Raw genomic sequence first — 17,302 nt, 5'->3', positions numbered from 1 at the left:
CTATAACATTCTTAAGATAAATTCATTTTGACGTACAAAATTACAACTGTGCAGTTATCCAAATTCTATGTTTTTAATTACTGTTAAATAATTAGGAGGCAACTCCAAGCACAATGGAATCCCTGCCGTCTGGTTTTATCAGTCATAACATTTAAGTCAGGAGCATTATCTCGATTCTATTATGATGGAAGCTCCATAAATTTAGGTTAAAAGGAGAACCAGATATTCAAAGAACTGGACTGGCTGCAGTGACAAAATAAACAAACATTTGGAACAAAGATACAGTTACAAAGCTTCATAGCACAGTTGAGCAGAATGAGAATTTCTTACCGCTTCACAGCCTTTTGAGCTAACATTCTGTTCCCAGCAAAGAATGTGATGCTGCCAAGCACAGCAAGATACTGCAGAGTCTGGAACATATTCAGCTGAGTCCAGTATACATACATCAGTCCCAACATACCTGGAATTAAGCAGGACAAGGAGCAGCATTAGACTGGCTAAAAATGGTAGCCCTACATTGATAGACTACTAGACCACAAGACGATAAAGACATAGGAGAACTGGGCCACTGGGTCTGCTCTGCCATGGCTGATTTACTATCCCTCTTAACCAAATTCTCCTGCCTTTTTCCCCATAGTTTGATGCATTGACTAATCAAAAACCTATCAACCTCCACTTTAAATATACTCAATGACTTGGTCACCACAGGCACTTATGGCAATGAATTCCACATATTCACCATCCTCTGGTTAAAGAAATTCCTCCTCATCTCTGTTATAAATGGACATCGCTCCATTCTGAGGCCCTGTCCTCTGGTCCTAGCCTCCCCCACTATAGGATATATCCTCTGCACATCCACTCTACCTAGGCCTTTCCATATTTGATAGGTTTCAAAGAGATCCACCCCGCATTCTTCTAAACTCCAGTGAGTACAGGCCCAGAACAATCAACTGCTCATCTTACGTTAGCCCTTTCATTCCGGGAATCATTACCGTGAACCTCCATGGGACCCTCTTCAATGCCACAAACATCTATAAACTGCTTATAATACTCTAAGTGTAATCTGACCAATGCCTTATAAAGCCTCAGCATTACATCCTTGCTTTGAAATTCTAGTCACTAGAACACAAGAACACCACAGCACAGTACAGGCCCTTCGGCCCTTGATGTTGTGCCGACCCATATATTCCTTAAAAAAAGTACTAAACCCACACTACCCTGTAACCCTCTATTTTTCTTTCATCCATATGCCTGCCCAAGAGGCTCTTAAATACCCCTAATGTTTTAGCCTCCACCACCATCCCTGGCAAGTCATTCCAGGCACCCACAACCCTCTGTGAAAAAAACTTACCCCTGATGTCTCCCCTAAACTTCCCTCCCTTAACTTTGTACATATGCCCTCTGGTGTTTGCTACTCGTGCCCTGGGAAACAGGTACTGGCTATCCACCCTATCTATGACTCTTAATCTTGTAGACCTCTATCAAGTCCCCTCTCATCCTTCTACGCTCCAAAGAGAAAAGTCTCAGCTCTGCTAACCTTGCCTCATAAGACTTGTTTTCCAATCCAAGCAGCATCCTGGTAAATCTCCTCTGCACCCTCTCCATAGCTTCCATATCCTTCCTATAATGAAGTGACCAGAACTGAACACAATACTCTAAGTGTGGTCTCACCAGAGATTTGTAGAGTTGCAACATGACTTCTCTACTCTTGAACTCAACTCCCCTGTTAATGAAGCCTGGCATCCCATAGGCCTTCATAACTATCCTTAACTATCCTGTGCAGCGACCTTGAGGGATGTATGGATTTGAACCCCAAGGTCCCTCTGTTCCTCCACCCTCTTACGTAACTGACCATTAACCCTGTACTCAGCCTTCTGGTTTGCCCTTCCACGATGTATCACCTCACACTTATCCGGATTGAACTCCATCTGCCACTTTTCTGCTCAACTCTGCATCCTGTCTATATCCTCTTGTAACCTTCGACAACCTACAGCTTCATCCACAACTCCTCCAATCTTTATGTCATCCGCAAACATACTCACCTATCCTTCTGCCTCTTCTATCCAGGTCACTGATAAAAATCACAAAGAGCAGGGGTCCCAGGACAGATACTTGCAGCACTCCACTAGTCACTGACCTCCAGGCAGAATACTTCCCTTCCACTACCACCCTCCGCTTTCTTCCTGCAAGCTAAATTTTTTATCCAAACAGCCAAGGTTCCACTGATCCCATGCCTCATGACTTTCTGGATGAGTTTCTCGTGGGGGACCTTGTTAAATGCCTTGCTAAAATCCATGCAGACCACATCTACCGCCCTACCCACATCAATTTCTTTTGTTACCTCCTCAAAAAACTCAATTAGGTTCGTGAGGCACGACCTTCCCTTCACAAAGCCATGTTGACTATCCTTGAGTAGACTGTACTTCTCCAAATGCTTGTAGATCCCATCTTTAAGAATTCTTTCCAATAGTTTGCATACCACCGACGTAAGACTCACCGGTCTATAATTCCCAGGATTCTCCGTTACCTTTTATTAAACAAGGGAACTACATTTGCTATTCTCCAATCCTCTGGTACCTCCCCTGCAGCCAGAGGATTCAAAAATCATAGCCACTGCTCCAGCTATCTCTTCTCTCACTTCCCACAGCAACCTGGGGTATATATCGTCTGGCCCTGGGGACTTATCAGTCTTAATGTTTTTAAGAAGATCCAACACTTCTTCCTTAATCTTCACATTGTCCAGCACACAGGTCTGTTCTATTTCAACCTTACCCTGATCAAGGTCCTTTTCTCTTGTGAATACTGAAGCAAAGTATTCATTTAGGACCTCCCCAACCTCCTCCGCCTCCAGGCACATGTTGTCTTCTTTATCCTTCAGTGGCCACACCTTTATTCTTTTCATCTTTTCTTTCCTTATGGTTCTTTTAGTTTTCTTGTACTTTTTTTTTTAAAAAAAAGTTTCACAATTTTGAAAGTTCCCACTAACTTTTGCTATATTATATGCCCTCTCTTTTGCTTTTATGTGATCTTCGACTTCCTTTGTTAGCTACAGTTGCCAATCCTCCCTTTAGAATACTTCTTCATCTTTGGGATGTATCTATCCTGCACCTTCAGAACTGCTCCCAGAAACTCTAGCCATTGTTGTCCTGCTGCCATCCCTGCTAATGCCCCCTTCCAATCAACTTTGACCAGCTCCTCTTTCATGCCTCTGTAATTCCCTTTACTCCACTATAATACAGATACATCTGACTTTATCTTCTCTCTCTCACTGCAAAGTGAATTCAAAATACGATCACTGCCTCTTAAGGGCTTCTTTACCTTAAGCTCCCTAATCAAATCTAGTTCATTACATAACACCCAATCCAGAATTTTCCCTAAGTAGTTCAACCACAAGCTGCTTTAAAAAGCCTCTCATAGCTATTGTGCAATTCCCTTTCCTGCGATCCAGCGCCAACCTGATTTTCCCCAATCTACCTGCATAATGAAATCCCCCATGAGTTTCCTTAGTTAACCAAACGTAGATCTGCCAGTATCAAATATAGAGTTCCATAATTTTGATTCACTCCTTTGGTTGCTGGATATAACTATGTACAATCTAGGCTGGGTCATGCAATCAAAATGAATAACACCAATAAGTAAAAACAAATAAAGTTGTGAAAATGGTAGAGCAGAAACCTATTCAAAACTAAGTGACTGATTCATCGGAACACTACATTGTAATTAATAATTGGGTTTTAGGATAAGTTTCTTTGCATACTGTACAAAAAAGTTGTGCTTTGCAAAAATTGTCATGACTGATGCAATTTTTATCTGAATTATTCTCATAGTGGAAATGAACTTTTTTTTAGAAAACAAATCGCAATTAAAATGCTTTCTAGAAAGCACTTTGACTAAATTTACAGGAACACAATGGGTAATTTCAGAAATAAACTAAAATTGCAAGCCATGGGTGTGACACAGGGTGTAAAGGGAAAGATGATATTTTCAACACTGCAAATAAGGATGACAAGACCAAATAACTAGTTTAATAATATGATTTTTAAGTAAATGCACAATCATGTACTGAATTTAAACACACTGTATAATATTTAAAAATTATTAGTTTCTCAAGAAGTGAAAACTTACCAGCATGACCCAAATGGAAGATAATAGTACTTGGTGAAAAGGTAAAATTAGAGATGTTGACACCCAATTTGATCCACTGGAAGAGAAAAGAATTTTAATGAAACAAAGCTAAAATCAATATTTCTATAAAACACAAGGTCAACATTTAAAGATTTACATTACATCTTTTTGTAAGCATAATATTTCTCTAACAGGATCATTCTAACTTAAGAAATGAATAAAAGGGCAAGAAAAGTCTATTAAGTTCACCTGTTCACCTCGATCAATGCCAACTTCAAAGTGAGATTTAAAAATAACTAAGGGAGATTTCTCCATGATTCCCAGTGTTGCAAGACAATTAAACCGAAGCTCACTCTTAATGTGGACAACTTATTTAGAAATACAACACTAGAAAGAAGTGCTATCAATAGCATCAAAATGACAACCTGATCATTAAGACAGTTGGACCTCTTGGACTCTTTCACTAAACAGTAATTGACATTTTTGTAGAACTCAGTAAATAATTCAATACTGCTCTCTTGTAGCGTTAATGATGTCATTTGAGCATTTCGAAGATCCATTAGGACAACATTTTAAAGATTTATCAGCGCAGATTAATGGCTGGCAGTCATTTCATTGCTACTTTAATTTAATTCTGGTGTCAATCTTTGCTCATGACCTTTGTCTGCATCGTCTCAGAAAAATACTTTGTAGTGCATGATTTGTTTAAAAATTATACTCACATTACATTACCAAGTCCTACCTGATCTCAATACATTAGTCTACAACTGTAGCATGAAACACAAAAATAACCTAAGATCTAGACACTTGTCCTTTCATTGATTTATCCACAGCACTTCGGATTTAGAGTGTCCCTTTTCTATCAACTGTATATGCAATCATTTTAACCTCTTTTTTTTATATGCCTCAGAAGAGCAGTTCACAAACCCCATTATTAACCAGCTTTCATGCTGTTCAATTTGAAGTTATTAATTGGCCCTGAAGTGTTCTCCTAGAGAAATGTGAAATTATGACAATTAATCGAATTTGCAAAATTTCCAACTATGCCAGCCATTTAATATGCATATTAGTTTCCCAATTGAAAATTTATATATAAAGTAAGCAGTCAAAAAAGGTACAAACAGAACAGCCAGTAAGTTATTGTACAGCATTCTTGCTCCAATAAGAAAACCTTTGACAGTCACCAGTCATTCTTTTGCCATTTTGATAGAGTATATATATCAAGATATTGAAAACTGCATTTACCCTACTCTACCACATATCACACTGAAAAGAATAATTCACAATACATCATGGTTGTTCAATAAATGGCTTTTGGAAGACAACTTTAATGGTCATGAAGTTTAGATAATAAAAAAACCAATTTTTACAGAGGACATTGTGGACCCCATTTACTGGGCCCTTATTTGCAGAATACAATGACATTTCAAGAAGTTATTTGAAACTAATTTCAAAGTATTTGAATGCTTCACTTTAGAAAGCCAGCCTTACTTTTGTTGTGACTTGACATTTCTCCTTTTTTTCCCCTCTGAGAGAGATGAAGAAGAGGAAGCAGCTGATTTGTAAGGTTTGGCATCACTGTTCCTGCCCCTCATCATAATTGCTATTGTTGCTGAATGCTGTCAAGTCATCATCGACTCATGGTGACCCTATGAACTTGTCCATAGGGTTTTTGTGGCAAGATACAGAAGTAGATTGCCAAGCCTTTCTTCCACGCAGATACTGCTATTACCAGGTTCGGACTTGACCAGATTCTAACCCAGGACCGTCCGCCTCGAGGTGCATTGCTGATGCCACTACACCATCAGCCGGCCCAATTAGTGCTACATAATTACTTTTATTTTTGTGGTTTTGTTTTACAAACATCAAGGTTCCAAAGTAAAGTAGATCCATCAATAATATCTGATCATTATTCTGGAAGGTACAAGGCAATAAGTGCACTTCTAGATGCTTGGTAAAAATATGAAAAGGCTTAGATGTGATACCCGTGTGAATCCATGCCTTACTTAGAATTCTAGTTGCCAACATTAATGTCATCTCTACTTCTTAGTGTTTCCTTGGACCAGCCAGATAAAATATGGAAACAATGAAAATATAAAAAGGAAGCTATGCTTCAAGTTGCCAAATGTATTTTCCTTAGTACCAGAACTTCACATAGTATACAAATATTGTTCACAATATAATCAGAGCTGTAATTAACCTTTAGCAATACGAGAAAAGATTACATTGAATAGCACTGTTGTAATCAAAATTCCAGTCATTCACAGCATCATAAAAAAACTAATAAAATGTCTGCTTACCAGAATGATAAGTAACAGAAGGGGTGCTAAAACAAGGGCAGTGAAAGTATTGGAGACGGCAATCGGTGGTTTCTTTTCAGGTTCTCGAAAGAGATGCTGCAAAACAACGGTGTTAAAAGATCATTTACCATGTTGCAGCTAAATTATGTAAGAGTATAAATCAAAATTAAATTAAGTATGATTACTGATCCTAATTCAAGTCTTGAACTGTACTACTGTATCAAAAAAAAGTAAATGTCGACTAAATACCTCAAAAGTCTCTCCTTCCCTAACATTCATAGTTATGATTAATAAGGAAGGAGCCAGAAACAGTTATGCTGTTAAAAGATTAAGGGGAGAAAAGGGCATAATTTTAAGGTGATGGAGGTAGTATAGGGGGAATGATGTGTAGGATTTTCCTCCCAAAGAGTGGTGGATGCATGGAATTTGCTACCTGGATTGGTGGTAGAGACATTTAAGAGACTCCTTAGATAGGCACATGAATGAAAGAAAAATGGAGGTCTCTCTGAGAAAGAAAAATTAGATTGATCTTGGAGTAGGTTAGAAGGTCAGCATACATCAAGGGTCAAAGCACCTATACTGTCTCATGTTAAAAAGAAATACAATTCGCTTATAAACATGAGCATCATATTACAAGCAATGAGCTGGCCAGCCGGACAATATGTGGTCAGTGAAGGGGCATAACTGAGAAGGAGTGGGAGCAGACAGAGGAATTATATAGACAGTTGTAAGAAAGAGTTTGTGAATCCTTTGCAATGACCTGGTTTTCTGCATTAATTTCTCATAAAATGTGGCCTGATCTTCATCTAATAATAGACAAACAGAATCTGCCCAGACTAATAGCACACAAACAATTGTACTTTTCATGTCTTTATTGAACACATTGTTTAATCATTCACAGTCCAGGTGGAAAAAAGTATGTGAACCCTTTTATTTAATAACTGGTAGAACCTCCTTTAGCAGCAATAACCACTACCAAACATTTCCTGTAGCTGCTGATCAGACTTGCACAACAGCAAGGAGGAATTTTAGACCATTGCTCCATACAAAACTGTTTCAGTTAATCAATATTTCTGGGATACTTTGCATGAACAGCCTTCTTCAGGTCATGCCACAGCACCTCAATTGAGTTAAGCTCTGGACTCTGACTTGGGCATCCCAAGACACAATGTTCTTTTTAAATCATTCTTTTGTTAATTTACACTTGTGTTTTGGATCATTGTCCTGTTGAATCATCCAATTTCTATTAAACTTCAGAACTTAGAACACTACCCTAACATTCTCCTTAATACAATTTTGAATTCATTGTTCCTCAATGATTGTAAGCTGTCTGGGCCATGAGGCAGCAAAGCAGTTCCAAACCATGATGCTCCTTCCACCATGCTTCACAGTTGGGATGAGGTTTTGGTGTTGGCGTGCAGTGCCCTTTTTCCTCCAAACATAGTGATGTGCATGTCTGCCAAAAAGTTCAACTTCTGCCTCATCTGTTCACAGGACATTGTCCCAGAAGCATGGTGGAACATCCAGGTGGTCTTTTGCAAACTTGAGACGCGTAGCAGCGTTTTTTGGAGAGCAGTGGTTTCCTCCATGCTGTGCTTCCATGAACACCATTCTTGTTCAGTATTTTTTCTTAAAGTGGACACATGAACAGAGACTTTAGCGAGTTCTAGAGATTTCTACAGGTCTTTTGCTGTTACCCTTGGGTTCTTTTTCACCTCTTTCAACATTCATTGATTGGAACACCTGACTCCAAAACAGATTTTGTAGAAGGCATCACCCCAGAGGTTCACAGACTTTCGAACCTTGACTGTGATTGTTTAAATGGCGTATTCGGTATTGATGAGAAGTAGTACAATTAATTGTGTGTTATTAGTTTAGGTAGATTTTGTTTGTCTATTATTGTGACTTAGATGAAGATCACACCACTTTTTGAGTAATTAATGCTCTTGGAGTGATCTTTGCAGGTCAACCACTCCTAGGGAGAGTAGCAAAAATACTGACTTTCTTTCATTTGTAGACAATTTCTCTTACAGTGGACTGATGAACACTCAGGTCTTTAGAAACGCTTTTGTAGCCTTTTCTAGCTTCATGCTTCTTTAAAATCCTTCTAAGGTCCTCTGAAAGTTGTTTTGATCGCGGCATGATGCACATAAGCAGATTTTTCCTGAGAAGAGCTGGCTCTGTCAGTAACCTGCCTTTGTGTGTCTTCTTTATATCTCAGCTCATTGATTGAAACAGGGTGTGTGTGTGCGTGTGCGTGTGCGTGTGCGTGTGCGTGTGTGTGTGTGTGTGTGTAAGTAAAATAAATAAATATATACACACTATAGATGAGAGAATTTAAAAGCTTACTGAACATAGAAAGGGCTTAAGGTAGGGATAGGTTCAGAAACAAACATTATGGAAATGTGCTATTATATAGAGGAAAGGAAAATTAAATAGCAGCAAGTAGAGCCAAAGGACTCAGAACACGAGGTTAAGAAATAACACATAAATGGCTCAGAATGCATGAGTAGCACAAGGAGAACTGGCTTCAGTAGCCCTTGAATTCAGTGGAAGAGAAAAGTCGGTCAACGATAAGGTTGCCAATCACCATACCAAGTGTTTTCCAGAAGAGGGCATAATCCAAGTACCAGTCTGTTGCCTTGTATGAAGTGCTCTGCAACAAACAAACTACTGGAGCAACAAACAAACTACTGGAGTAACTCAGGGTTTGAGCAGCATATATGGTATGGGGTGGGAAACTGTCAACACTCTAGGCTGAAATCACGCATCAGGAGTGAGTGCAGAAAAGAAAGTTGTTAAATATAAAGTCGGGAACTGGAGAAATGTGCCCAAGGTGATTTTTGGACTGAGGAGGTGTCTCCAAACAAGTCAAGAGTTGTAGTTAAGGTGCAATTCCTGACTTGTTTGGAAAGTGCAGAATTAAACTTTTATGGGCAGAAAGCTCTAAATTTCCCAGTCGAAATATGGCAAGCTACCTGAAAGTGTAGACAGATCGAAGACACATTTCAGTCTTAGAAGGCATATTTAGTTTTACGTGTTTTTAAATACATAGATGTGAGATAGCTATAAACCATAATGCAAGTAAATTAAAGGGAATAAATTAACAGCAAGTTTCTGTTTTGAATTCACTATTAATGAGTATTGAGAAGGCATGTTAAAATACAGCATTAAAAAGGCTAAAAGCAATTCAGTTTTATATATCAGGGCATTTTATAGAAAATTTCCAAAACAAGAATAAAAAGGTATAAAAGCCACAGAACAATTAGTATAGATTGACTAGAACAGGGGTTTCCAACATTTCTTATTCCATGAACCAATAGCATTAAACAAGACGTCTGCAGAGCCCAGTTTGGGAACCCCTGGGCTAGAGTAATGGCAGGGATAAGTAGCTACAGACAGTTATGTAGTAAAATTTGAGGTTGATAGATTCTTGATTACTCAGGGCATGAAAGATTATGGGGAGACAGCAGGAGAATAAGGCTAAGAGAGAAATGTATTGGCCATGATGAAATGGCAGAGTGTACTTGATGGGTCAAATGGCCTAATTCTGCTTCTATGTCTTATGGTCTTAACTGGAATTATATTCACTGCTCTTCTTGAAATATATAAGAAATTTGTAAAGTGAATTTTGTTAATACAAAAAGGAAGAAAGACAAGTTGTTTGGAGAATTGGGAGGGATCATTAATTTGCAGTGGCAAGAAAAGTGAAGAAAATAGGTAACAAATTCCATTAAGCAATTATATATCATGGATTGCTTTGGCACAGAAAGCAATGATAACAAGAAAATTTGAGGAAAAAATGGATATACATTTCATGTGGAACTATAAATCAAAGATCACCATAATTGATATAAAAAATTATATGCAATATACACTTATTAGGAGTTCGAAGAGATTTGGCATGTCAACAAACACACTCAAGAACTTCTATTGTTGTACCATGGAGAGCATTCTGACAGGCTGCATCACCGTCTGGTACGGAGGGGCTACTGCACAAGACCGAAAGAAACTGCAGAAGGTTGTAAATCTAAACAGCTCCATCTTGGGTACTAGCCTACAAAGTACTCAGGATATCTAGAGGGAGCAGTGTCTCAGAAAGACAGTGTCCATTATTAAGGACTTCCAGCACCTGGGGCATGCCCTTTTCTCACTGTTACCATCAGGTAGGAAGTACAAACGCCTGAAGGCACACACTCAGCGATTCAGGAATAACTTCTCCTCTGCCATCCAATTCCTAAATGGACATTGAATCTTTGGACACTACCTCACTTTTTAAATATACATTATTATTAAATATATTAAATTGCACATTTTAAAAAATCTATTCAATATATGTAATTGATTTACTTGTTTATTATTATTTTAAATTTATTATTATTTAAAATTTTTTATTATTATTTTTTCTCTCTGCTAGATTATGTATTGCATTGAACTGTTGCTGCTAAATTAACAAATTTCATGTCACGTCGGTGATAATAATCCCCATTTTGATTCAAAGTTCATATAAATTCATTACCTTTACCTTCTTAAATCTAGTTCATTGAATTGCATTTAGAGATTATTATTTCTAATCTTGCAATTTGCATAAATTAGAACTGACAGTATGCGATACACAACATTTGCAAAAAAACCTTGTGGAAAGATGGCAATTTAACAGATTGAAAATGGCAAATGTAATTTAATATTGAAAACTCTGAGGCAGCACATTTTCATTTTATTTCTTTAATTAAAGACACAGCATGGTCACAGGCCCGTCTGGCCCAATGAGCCTGTGTGACATAATTACACTCATGTGACCAACTTTGAAATGTGGGAGGAAACCTAAGCACCAGGAGGAAACTCACGCAGTCAAGGAGAAAATTTGCTTTTAGAGTTGGGGTCTTTCCCAATTTACATTTATTTTGCGTTACTTCTATTGGTCATTGGATGGATTCAAAACTACAAGTTCATTGTAAAATCAAAGTTAAATTGACAGATTGCCGAGCTTTGGCGCCATCATTATATACTTGTCTGTCTTTACCAAACATGACAAACTTAAATGAATGCAAAATAATCTAAAGAATGTCACTACATGTAGTATGAGTCATGCTGCTAATGCAATTCATGAATGTTAACAGCCTGGCATGAAGTATTCCCTGTAGTGCAAACTGTTACTCCAGCATTTATAATACCTGGACTAAAATGATGCAAGAATTCAGCAAGTCTTACATCTGCAGAAAGGTCATCATTAAAGTTAACCTGCAGTTAACTTAATTTTCTCTGTGTATGCCATTTAACCCAAAGGCTCTCAGTATTTTGTTATTATTTTAGATTTCTAAAATTACAAATGTAATATTGTTCTTAATTGGACCAAATTATATCAGAACAATGCCTGTTATTTGCAGTTTAGTCTTACACAAGCACCTACCCGAATTTCAGGCTTGGGGGCAAAGAGATTCCGAGACTGTACTGGGGTTGGAGCCTCCTCGTCAGGAAACTTAATCACAATATCAGCCTACAAAATTCATGAAAATAAAATGTTAAAACATGCAATTTATGCTAAAATGCATCTTATTAAAACCTTTGGTTGTCTCATAATCCAGCTTTTATTTTTGCACGAAGCTTCAAATATCGAAAGAAATCCAAAGGCCCAAAGGGAACTACCTACATTTAACTACTGCAATGCAACTAATTCTTGTATGTACATGGACACATATAGAACCCAGGAGAGCCTACTCTTGCTGAGAATCCCCAACATTACTCTGCAAAAATCATCACTCTGAACCTAGGTTAAGTCAGATCTGGTGTGTGACTGGAGTTTGCATTTAATTTTCATGGAGATTCTTGTCCTCACATAAATAGTTATTTATGCAATTCCTTTTTTTTTTCCCTTATTAACTTTACATCAACTTCAGTTTTTGGACATCTAGTCAATCCTTATTCTTGAGATGGAGATGCTGGTGAGATCAAACCTCCAAGAGTGTCTGGGGGCAGGGATCATGGATGGTGCACCAGATCTAGGAAGATTTGGTTCATTCATGTTGATAAACAACACACACTTTCTCTTTTACTTGGACCTAAACAATTATAATGGTCCCTTTGCAGTACAGGTAAGCAGCACAGTAGATTCTTAACATAATTCCTTTCTACTTTATATTGAATATGTTAGAATATATGTAGCTAAATTACAAACATATTAAATTGAAGGTTATGATACACAAATATGTTAACAGTAAGATTCTCCTGGATGCCTCAGCTCATTAGGAGAATTGTAAGTATTAAGCAAAACTGATCCTGTTACAAATTCTCATGGAGATTACTGTAATAAGTATTAGAATTTAAAAAAAAATCTTTTACTAGTGCTGCAACCTCAACAATAAGAACAATTATGACATCAACTTGAAAATTAATTCTAGAACTGCTGCTTTCCTGAAATTTCTTATCCATAAATGGATGCACCAGGTCACTCACCCAACACTAAATACAATTAGATACCACTTTGACTATCTGAAATTATTGAACATTTCCATTTTATCAATTAAACTCTTTTCTGGGCCCTTGTAGCAGAATGTTCAAATTATGAATCATCCTTAATGACAAATCAATACTTAGGAGCTCAATACCATGCAGGCTTCAAAGAATGATACTGCTAAAACACGAAGCACCAATCAAAGGAACTAGGAATGCTATGGGTCATATTCAATCTCAACTACTTGCTTAAATAGAAAATTAAAATCGTGCACCTACACAAGGGTTGATATTGTGGCATACTTTAGAAAGTAGAAACAGTGGGGTTTTCTTGCCATGTGTAGCTAGTGCAATTTTTTTGTAACTCAAACATTTTTTGTAACACCGTCAGTACGTGCAAATTATCTATATGAAATAAATATACTTAACATATTACAATGAAGCTATTACTTTGAAACACCAGTTAAAAACTCAGCAGTAAAAAAGCATAGGGAACATAATTTTATTTTTGGGGAAAAAAAACAAGACAAAGGAGTGCAATGATACAGTACATTGTACAAATTCCAGATCATTTAAAAACATGTGAGATACCTCCAGTATTGAAAATATTACACATTTTGAAAAAGTAAAAAAAAAACTGTTCAATGAAAGAACGAACTCACCAAATGCCATAAAATTGGGTTTTCAAGTGTTGCATCTCCAATTATCAAAAAGAGTGAATAGGTTCCAGAAACCGAATTAAATTCAGACTTTCTTTCTGTCACATCCAGGTCAAACTTGTATACATTTTTACTGTCTGGTTCAGCCACAAACACCACTTCCTGTTCAGTCTTCTGATTGTACAACCGCACAAAAGTCTAAAACATACAACATTCACAATATAGTCCAATATTTAATAATGTAAAGCTTGAAAATGAATGGATATTTTAAACAATAGCTCACAATAATGGCATGAGAGCCTTTTTTGGCTGTTACAGCTTAGTAGCAGGGTTTCCCCTATGTTGGTGGAGGCCATGTCATTGCTGAAATCCCACCACGGGAACCTTCAATTGTGAAAATTCCCCTTAGGATCAATGTATGGACAGTTTTAGGGCCGAAGTTGGCAATTCTGGGTAAGGGTGGTTTTCGAGTTGGGCATAGTAAATCTGGGTAAACAAGATCCAGCCCGAAGACTGCGTAACAAGGTACCTTTGTAAAACACATGTAAAGAGGAAGGTGGCAGTAAGTGTACAGTACATACTTGATGTGGAGTAAGCTCATCGCCAGTGTTTACATCAACCAGCTGGAATGATAAGGCGAAGTTCTGGTGACTATCAGCAGTAATAACACCCTTGGCTTGTGCTGGATAAATCACCCTAATGGGATAAACATTGAAGATGATACTAAAAATATTTTAGAGTACTTTTTTTTGTATAAAATATATACTCTTATTAAAAAGCTACAATTTTAGAAATACTTCCATAAACAATTATATTTCTTTACCTAGTGGTCTTTGGTGCAATGCTCTGATCTTTGTCAACAATGGAAACATCAACATTTGTAATCCCAACTTCAGTGGCAACTTTGATTTTCAGCTAGATTCAAACAAAATGTTCATGTTTATTACATAGAATTAAGAACAAGAAAGAGAAAGCTATTAAATTGATAAATGGAACGCAATTCATTGTTGTTGCATAGTACGGTATTTGTCAATATGGAATGGAGAATGAGCTTGTAAATCTGGCGGAAGCAAGAGATGATGGGAATGGCGAGGGTGGAGTGCACAGGAGAAGCGTGGCACAGATGGCAGAGGGGTGACACAGGAGTAGATACACCCATTCCTGAGCCACCAGGCAAGGTGATTTGATTCCAAACAATCGGCTTATTGATCATTACAGAACGTCTCTCTGGTGCCTCCAACTCCCTCCCCACTCCCCTTTTCCCAACCAAGATTTCCCTCACCCTGTCCCCTTCCTACTCTCAGTTCACAATAGAGACCCACATTTATCATCACTCACATCAGTCATGAAATGTTTTTTTTTGTGGCAGCAGTACAGTGCGATACATTAAATGACTACTGTACTGTGCAAAAGTCATAGGCATCCTAGTTCTAAGGTGTGCCTAAGACTTTTGCACAGTACCGTCTCTCTTCAAACTGTTCCATTATGGTCTGCAAGTTAACTTGCTGATGTTCTGAACTGCCAGCCTTGACATTATTTATAGCATGAGATGCTGAGTAGGAGGGAAGACAACACAGGTTGGCACAGAAAAGGTTGCCTAATCACAGTATAGGCTACACCACACCTGACATCAAAGGTAACTGACTCTGGTTGGAGGAATAGAAATAGGAGTGAGAATTATCAGAAAGAAGCCTGGGAGATAACTGGTGTATGGAGCACAAGAAGGCAAAGCCAAGGATCTGAAATTACTTTCAAATAAATTCTACAAGTGCACCATTAGTCAGGATTATGTGGTGGGGGAATACTCTGAACAATGTTGGAAACATATAACGAGATTCAAGGATAACATCTTGGAAAAAGAGTTGGGCTTGTAAGCAATCTTCGAAAATGTATATGAACTTGTACAAATCATACTATATTTACGGAGATAAATGGCATAAGTCTATTTCATACTTTCCTTTTAAAGAAATTCTTGTATTAAACCATTTAAAATGATGCACCTACCTCCACATGATTTCCCCTAAATCGGCTATCACCATCCACAACAATAGAGAAATCGTAATATCCACTTGGTGGCTTTGCCTCCATAAAATTCAATTCAAAAACATCACTAATGAAAAACATAATATTAGGTGTCAATAAATATTTAATGCTATCTGATAAAATATTAACTTCCAGAATTAAGAATCACTAATGTGCATTATTCACAGGAAATTTTGCCTTTCCCAATTTCAAAACAAAGCAGTTTCAATAAAATAGTGAAATTATGTACACGCAATATGAAAAAGGCAATTCTTTTGAAAAAGTGTTTTCTTCACATTATACAACTACTTTATCCCACGCACCATTCGAAGACTAGAACTGCTGGGTGACCTTCTAACTTCAATTGAAGTGCTAACTGACTGTTAAACCAAATAGAAGATCTAACAGATGCCGGATATGACCATACTTTGATGCCTACTATCTTGGAGCTGTAGATATTGAATTCATAGCCCAATATAACTCAAAGTGGCATAGAAACAATTTGATTCAATGATTTGCTATTTAACATATTCCATGAGAAGTATTTCACCGAAGGGAATAACTAAAGCTCTGATTAAACCAAGCAATGTATCAATATTAAAACCAAATATCATAATATCATATGGTCAGGATTTTGCTAGTTCATAAAACCTAACACTTCATCAAGAAATTACAACAATTTCTAGAGCGAAGACTTGCATTGTAAATCAAAAATGCAAGTCATTAGGTGACTCCATGCTCCTCCACAAGTTGTGCTGATTTACCACCAACCACAGCACAAATCTTAAAATTCCTTATTATCAGACCATCTTTAGCATTAATACTTCAAACCGTTTTTTAACACAAGGCAAGTAACATCTTTTAATAGTATATCGTGCTTTAACTGCACCTTTGCAATCTAGGCAATCCTACAATAATTTGTATGAAGTGTAGAACCGTCAAATATTTCAAAACATTAAGAAAATGCTGCAGTTTCTAGTGTATACTTGGCTCTTCATTTTGTAAAACTGAAAAAAGATGTAAAACTGAGAGTTCTTCAATGAGATTGACTGCTTAATTTTGCCTAAAATTTAGGAATTTCCATGATCTGAGCTTAAGTTAGGTACCCGATCTAGATGGAAAGGTTTATAGTCAGCAGGTAATACTACATTCTTTTCAAAGAAGAACACGAATCATAACAACATCAATATGCTGCCAAAGACTTTTTAATACCAATACTGAACACATGAACTGAAAATCAAAAACTACAGGTAATGGAAAACTGAAATAAAGAGAGAAAATGCTAGAAGCACACATCAGTCCATGTAGCAGCTGTGAAAATAGAAAATGAGTTATTAAGTCAAAGACCCTTCATCTGGACTGGAAAAAGTAAGAAAGCAAGTAGCAGAGAGGGTAGGGGAAAGATGGGTAGGATAAGATGAATCGCTCTGATAATAAGGTGAGCACAGGGCTACTGAGGCAACTGTACTTTTTGTAGAGCCTTCTAGTTGTTGAGATTTATGAGGACAGTTAAGCAGAAAGAAAAATAAAAGGTCATAGAAAAGCTGTGAAATGATGATCAGAAGATGCGGAGACCTCAAAAAACAGATTGCTGGGAATATCAGAGATCGGGAATATCAGAGATCAGGAATATCCATGGAGAAAGCAAAACTGGAACTGAAACAGTTCAAGACTCTATAGATAGATATGTCATTGTGGAAGTGTGTCAGGCAATTAGATGCCCAGCTTGCCACATGGAACCCCAAC

The 17,302-nt window shown here is 37.4% G+C and overlaps 1 protein-coding gene across 2 annotated transcripts in view; it reads right to left on the bottom strand.

The window, feature by feature from the left end:
• rpn2 (ribophorin II) overlaps positions 1 to 17,302 on the bottom strand; it is a 73,522-nt gene that overhangs the window by 21,719 nt on the left and 34,501 nt on the right. For both annotated transcript variants that reach the window (XM_072242137.1, XM_072242147.1), the window contains exons 9-16: positions 15,539 to 15,644; positions 14,358 to 14,449; positions 14,116 to 14,230; positions 13,538 to 13,732; positions 11,836 to 11,922; positions 6,426 to 6,521; positions 4,126 to 4,201; positions 331 to 460 (exon numbers count right to left, since the gene is read on the bottom strand). In XM_072242137.1, the coding sequence (XP_072098238.1) occupies positions 331 to 460; positions 4,126 to 4,201; positions 6,426 to 6,521; positions 11,836 to 11,922; positions 13,538 to 13,732; positions 14,116 to 14,230; positions 14,358 to 14,449; positions 15,539 to 15,644 (897 nt within the window). The remainder of the gene's footprint in view (positions 1 to 330; positions 461 to 4,125; positions 4,202 to 6,425; positions 6,522 to 11,835; positions 11,923 to 13,537; positions 13,733 to 14,115; positions 14,231 to 14,357; positions 14,450 to 15,538; positions 15,645 to 17,302) is intronic.

This window comes from Mobula birostris, chromosome 2 (genome assembly GCF_030028105.1).
Source record: "Mobula birostris isolate sMobBir1 chromosome 2, sMobBir1.hap1, whole genome shotgun sequence".
In the NCBI taxonomy this organism is placed as follows: Eukaryota; Metazoa; Chordata; class Chondrichthyes; order Myliobatiformes; family Myliobatidae; genus Mobula; species Mobula birostris.
This window is presented reverse-complemented; position numbering and strand designations above follow the sequence as displayed.